Source organism: Corvus kubaryi, unplaced genomic scaffold (genome assembly GCF_017639235.1).
Source record: "Corvus kubaryi isolate FWS band 111438036 unplaced genomic scaffold, C.kubaryi_AGA036_p1.0 37284, whole genome shotgun sequence".
In the NCBI taxonomy this organism is placed as follows: domain Eukaryota; kingdom Metazoa; phylum Chordata; class Aves; order Passeriformes; family Corvidae; genus Corvus; species Corvus kubaryi.
In genome coordinates this window covers 6144272-6150271 of record NW_024581088.1, presented here as the reverse complement: position 1 = coordinate 6150271, position 6000 = coordinate 6144272, and the positions used below count along the sequence as shown (strand labels likewise).

Sequence of the window (6000 nt, the reverse complement as noted above, 5' to 3'; positions counted from 1 at the left end):
AAACAGAACAGTGACAGGCCCTTTCTTTGCAGTTGCTGAACAGAATCGTGTTACCTGTATCTGCTCTGGAGTAGCCAGTGCTTGTTAATGTTATTAATTAATCTTGTTAATGCTTTCTTGGCAAGCATTATCAACTGGAGTTGGTTTGTAGTAGAGTTGACAATTCAAATTTGGCTCTTCCAAGAAGATAGAAGGAATTATCTCCTCAGCAAGTCTTAAAATGCCTGAAATTGAGAGTGATTTTTTTCCCCCAGTCACAGGCAGGATATCTGATACCTTTTTTGGAGGGTGATAGGTCTGGCCACGCCATTAATGGATGGCATGATCATTGTAAAGCTCTGTAATTGCACTTAAACCAGTGTTCACCAGATTATTTTTCTCCTATTTGTAGGAATTTTTGTGCAGTAACGTGCCAATTAATTTCCTTTGCCATGATTAGTTAGCTACTCAAGGACTCAATTAATAATGATTCCGTTCTGCAGCAGTTTGCAGAACTTCCTGTAGTTACCATGGGAGCAATCAGGATTTTCTATTGCTTGCTCTTGGAGGCAAAGATGAAGCATTTTTTCTGCACAAAATCTCTTGGTAGATTTTTGAAGTCACCATGGGATTGTTTCGTGCCAACACCTCTGAAACAGCATCCGCAGCGACCTGACTTTTCTGAGCCCTTTGGGACAGAAATGGAACATCAACAAAGTTGGAGGCAATAAACACAAACATAAATTTAGCCTTCTTGGAACTGTCGTGGCACATTGTAACGAGTGAAAACCAGTCTTGAACTTAATTGTTTCAGCTCACACCTAACACTTGGTATAAATACAGAGGTTCATCTTTTCCTCTCACAACAGGGCTCTGAACCAAAGGCTGCACTTAGTCAAGGTTGTGTGCTGCTGCTGCACACTGAAATCAGAACTATCCATAAAGAATAGAAGGATTTACTGACTTTCCTTGGAAAAATGGAACTGCAGATTGAACGTATTCCTACAGGAGAAATCATCCGCGTGGTCGGCCGCAAGGCAGAGCGCAAGACTGTAAGCATGGCTTTTATTGTTCTCTGTCCCCCTCTGGTACTGTTGGTTACACAATAACCAACTTAGAGCTGAACTGAGCAACTCCAAGGCAAGAACGGGAGGGTTTGCAAGGCCGGTTGGTCATTGGAGTGACTGTAGCTGTGTTGTGAGCATTTTTTTCTCTCTGGGATGGAATTAGTAGCAATGAAGTGAGTGGGAGTTTAGAAAACCATTAAAATGTATTTCCTGTAGAAATACTGCAGTGTACCAAAGTTTCATGTTTGGCCTGGCTGTATGAATTCTGTCAGAGTTCTGGGAGCACTTTCAGGCTGCAGAGGATGGGAAAGAGCTTTGGAACAATTATTTTGTTCCTCTTCTGTGTTGATTGTGCTGTCACAGGGTTCATGCCCTGAATGTTACAGGAAGGTTCACAGATGGAAAATTCAGTGGTACAGGGACATATTAACAGACTTTTATAAATATCTCAAGGAACTGACTATTCTGTTTACTTGGGACTTTATTGACTTGTGTTCAGGGTTTGTGTGTAAGCAAATGGAAATCCATGAGCTGATTGTTTCTGGTTTGACACAAACAGTTGAGAAAGACGGTACTTTTCTAAGAATAATTTCAGTTTTCTTGGCTGTTCTGCATGTTTTGCTTCAGAATATTTTCTATCTGCATTTGTATCATTTTTAATTAAAGGAGTCTAAAGAAAAGGAACTATGTAAAATTTAAAATGTTTAGAAGTACCTAAATGCAACTGTGAATTTATCTCTCTTTGTCATAGCTATTTAAAATCTGTTTAACAGATCTTCAGCTTTGGTAGGGCCATCTTGTACTGAAGTGCACATCTGTGCATGTTGCTGCTGTTTCCTAGCATTGTCTTTCCAGTGACTAATCTGAAACTCCATCTGAAAATTAGCTGAGACATTTACTGTGTGGTTACACAATTGTCAGGTAGAGTCATTTCTCTTCAGAAAAAAATGAGAGCTCCCTCTGCCTTGTTGGGAGAGGAGACAGTGACAATTTTGGTGTTCTTTGGTTTTCAGTAAACAGTCCAGGAATGTTACTGACTTATTTGTAGTGACAGTAGGGGACACTGGCAGGACTGGATTGTTGTTCCCAGGGGAAAATGTTCCTTTAAACCTTAGCATGTGCCAGGGTCCTGGGGAAGACATCAAAGAGATAAAAGGTATCGGTTCAACTTTCTAAAATGTTTTAAACTTATTAACATTCCGTGAAACGGTAACTTGCGACTTCGAAAACAATGCGTGTTGGTGCACTGTTGGTGCTGCATGAGTGGCCGGAGAGAGGTGGTTTTTGATGTCCTGTGCTTTAAGAGAAACTTTGAGATACTTTAAACTTCTGTAGGAGTGGCAAGAGCAGAGCTTTACTGTTTCAGCTCCGTGTGGTTCGGGCTGTTGGAGTTCAATGTGCAGAATTTCCTGTGGATCCTGACGAGATTGCCTCGGGTGTTTCACACCTGTGAGGGATGAACCAACTTGCTGCTCACAGTGGATGGTTGCCTCAGCTTGGTGGAGTCACTCCAGAGCGAACTTCACCCTGCGTCCTTCCCAGGAACATGCACTTTTGATGACTCCCAGAACCAGGCGTCAGCCAGGAGGGGCCGGTAGAATTACCATCAGCGTTCGAGATTTATCTTGTCCGTCTGGAGCAGACAGGTGCGTCTGCCCTTCGAGGCAACAGCTCGGTGCAGAAGCTGCTCAGCAGGATGCTGCTGCCGCGGACAGTGTAACCAGCGCGGCCCGGGCCGGGGGGCGAGGCGGGGTCCCGGTGCCGGTGGCGGCGGGGCCGGTGCAGGTGAGGGCGGAGGCAGCGGCCCGCAGCCCGCATGCCCGGCGCTCGGACATGCTCACTAGCGGCGCGGCGCGGGCTCCCGCGGGCAGTCAGCGCCGAGGCGCTCGCGGAGCCGCCGCAGGGCCCCGAGCCGCGCGTCCCGGGGCGCCGAGCGCAGGTGAGCGGGGCCGGGGGGGCGAGCGACAGAGCGAGCGGCCGGTATGTACGGCCGCCTCCTGCCCGGCCGGCGGCACCGGCGCTCGGGCACATGGCTGCGGGGGCAGCGGAGGCGGCGCCCCGGGCGGCCGCAGCTCGGCCGTTCTCCCGCAGCCGCCGACCTTCCCGGAAACTCTACGCGTTTTCCACGGAAGGAACAAATGAGCGGGCTAGAGCAGCCGGCATCCTGGCGGCCGCACGGCGTGGCTCCGGCTGCCCGGAGCAGTTGCTCCCTGCCTGGCTCCCGGCCGGTCCGTGACTGCGCTCCGGTAACGCTTCCCTGCGCGCATCCCGCACGCCCTGCCCGGCACGGGGCGAGCGCTGCTCGCGGGGAGCCCGAGCGGAGCCGCGGCGGGGCCGGGCAGGGTGTGGCGGGCGTGCGGCTGCTCCCGGCTCAGACGTGGCCGTGGCACGGCCGGGGCTCCAGGCGGCTTGGCTTGCCCTTGTCAAGACAGGCTTCCTGTACATCCCGAACTTGCGTTACAGCTCCGAGCGCTGTTGGGTGTGATCCGCCCTGCTGTGCACAGCACTGACGTTCACATTGGAAGAATTCTTCCTTCTTTGCCAGAGCTTGCACAGGTGCCTCAAAGCACTTCATGGAGAAAGCTCGGTGTATTTAGCCCTCCCTCACAGGTGGAGATTGTCAAACTCCGTAACTTCTCCAGTTTAGTCCACATCTCTACATCCTCACTGAGACTCAGGGGTCTCCATCTCTTGTGCTGCTTTCTATGCCAGTTTTTCCCAGTACTAATATACCTGGAGTTAATTGCTTTAAGTGACAGTGACTCATGGAAGGAATCTGACTCTGCCTGAATGAGCAACTCATTCTAGTAACTTGAATTTTCCAAGTAAGCTGGCTTGAGCTGCATTCTTGTCGTTGGGAGGATTACAGAGGAAAAGTGATTCTGAGATACAATACAGAGATTATTCTGGTATTTAATCTCTCTCTGACAGTTGCTCGGGGCAGAAGGCTCCTCCGGAACTACTTGTAGATGGCAGCTGCTTAGTTTGAAAAAGTGACAAATGAGAAAATTTGCTTGGTTGGTGGGACAAGCCACGAAAACAGAACCACATCTTAGAGTACTTGGGAAGAAAGACATTTTTCTTTCATCCCCTTTTGGTGCAATAGACAATTACCAGTTGTCAGCACCTTTTCAAAACTTTTAGAAACTGCCTAAGGCTTATGGAACTGATGAGTTCTTAATTTTCACAGTAGGCCCTGATACGGCAACTGCTGTCATAACACTTCAGGGGTTTCAGTTTTGATAGTGGATATAATCCTGTGTTTTAGGGAGAGGCTGTGTAAATATGAATGTTGTGTTCTGCCTGGCAGGGACCAGTGGAGTGCTACACTAAACACATGCTGTCCTAATTTATCATGATATAAAGGATAGATTTATTTTTAAAGAGCAAAAGAAGGTGTGAATCATAACACAGTAAGGAGTGGGAGATCCCATGTGAGTCAGGATCCACAGTGTGTAATTTCTGTTCTCTTCTGCATAATTAATAGCAAAGAAACTTGTGATTTACAGTACGTCTTCAGGATTTATAATAACTGTAAGAGAACTTACATAGATCCTGACAAAATGAGTCAAGCCAGGTAGAAAACTTTTTTTTCGTTTATTTTTGATTTTCTTATTTGATCTAAGCCCACTGAAGGAAGGCCAGTAAAAAACTGGGGGCTAAGAATGCTTTATAACATTAGTGTTTCTTTCTATGAATAAACTCAAACTCTATGGATGCATTTATGCAAACCTAAGATAGTCTTAGTCTTGTTCAGATATTTGGGATTTTTCTGTTGTTTGTGGTGTCATGTTGCTTATTACTGCATTGGGAACCATATGCTTTCTAGGAACTGGACAAATTCTTCTCCCCCTGTCCAAAGGAACAGTCTGCTCCAAATGCAGGAAAAACAAACTGCAGCAGCTGCCACAGTCCCAGGGGAGTGTATAAAGTACAGCTCCCACTGCCCCTTCCCTTGGCTCTTACCTGGCAGGTGTGAATGGTTCCAGCATGTAAAACATTGAGGATCACTGGGCTGCAGCACTTTGTTACCAGTTCAAAGGACTAACTGAGTGAGCACAGTGCCTTCTGTAGGATAAATGTGTGTTTGGGAAAAGCTGATGTGTTACAGGTGCTGCAGAAAAGGAGGGGGAGGGAACTCAAAGTAGAGCGGATTTTCTCGGGGCTGGTCTGTCCCACAGCCCTTTGTAAGCAATGTGAGCGTAACTCAATCACTTGTCCTTTCACACAGGCTACAGAACTGTTTATAAAGGCTGATTTGTGTGTTTCTAAAGTGTTACCGTGGGGAAAACCATCTGTATTGTACCTTGGGTTACCTCTATCAGTGGCAGTCAAACGTGGTTAACTTGTGAGAACTTACCCAAATCAGAACCGAGCAGGCCAAACAAACAGGTGATTTGTGTGGAGCCACTTCCCAGCCCAGCTCTCTGTGTGAGCACAGGAACATCTGCACAGAGGCAGGAAAGGCTGGGATCAGGTGGGCACTTTGTGCTGGCATAAAGTGATCGCAATTATGGCGTGTGTGTGTCTCCTGTCAGGGCTTTTCCTGTGTTAAATGCTGCTTTACTGCTGTGTAACCAGCTCCTGAGTGATGTGGTTGGCTTTGCCTCGGATTGCTATGCTTGGCTTCTACAGAAACCATACATCCAACCTGCTGTCACCTCTAGTGGGTGAGGTTTGCATGCCTTGTCTTCCTCTGCGATTGTAACACAGTTCTTTTTCTGCCCGGAGGGAGCCACTTGTGCTGTGCCTCTCTCTCTGCCTGAATTCAGGGATCTCTCCACTGGAAAATATCCTGCTGTGTATTTTGTGCCCTCCTCTGCATATTTCTCGTTGATGTATTAGTGGGGTGGGTAGCCAGCTCTTCCCAGAAAGCATTAATAAAGATACAAGGAGGCAGCACAAGTAAATGTGAAAGGCTAACAAAGCTTGTTATGGCAGAAGGTTCGGAGTG

General features: G+C 47.5%; 1 protein-coding gene across 3 annotated transcripts in view; it reads left to right on the top strand.

Moving 5' to 3' along the window:
* Positions 1-891: 891 nt before the first annotated feature.
* Positions 892-6000, top strand: part of MYO1C (myosin IC) — a 50972-nt gene continuing 45863 nt past the window's right edge. The window contains exon 1 of one of the 3 annotated variants that reach the window (XM_042026110.1): positions 892-1031. In XM_042026110.1, the coding sequence (XP_041882044.1) occupies positions 957-1031 (75 nt within the window). In that variant the 5' untranslated portion in view covers positions 892-956. Of the gene's footprint in view, positions 1032-2597; positions 2693-2888; positions 2986-6000 lie in introns of those variants that run through there. The other 2 variants (XM_042026114.1, XM_042026109.1) reach the window with 2 other exon arrangements.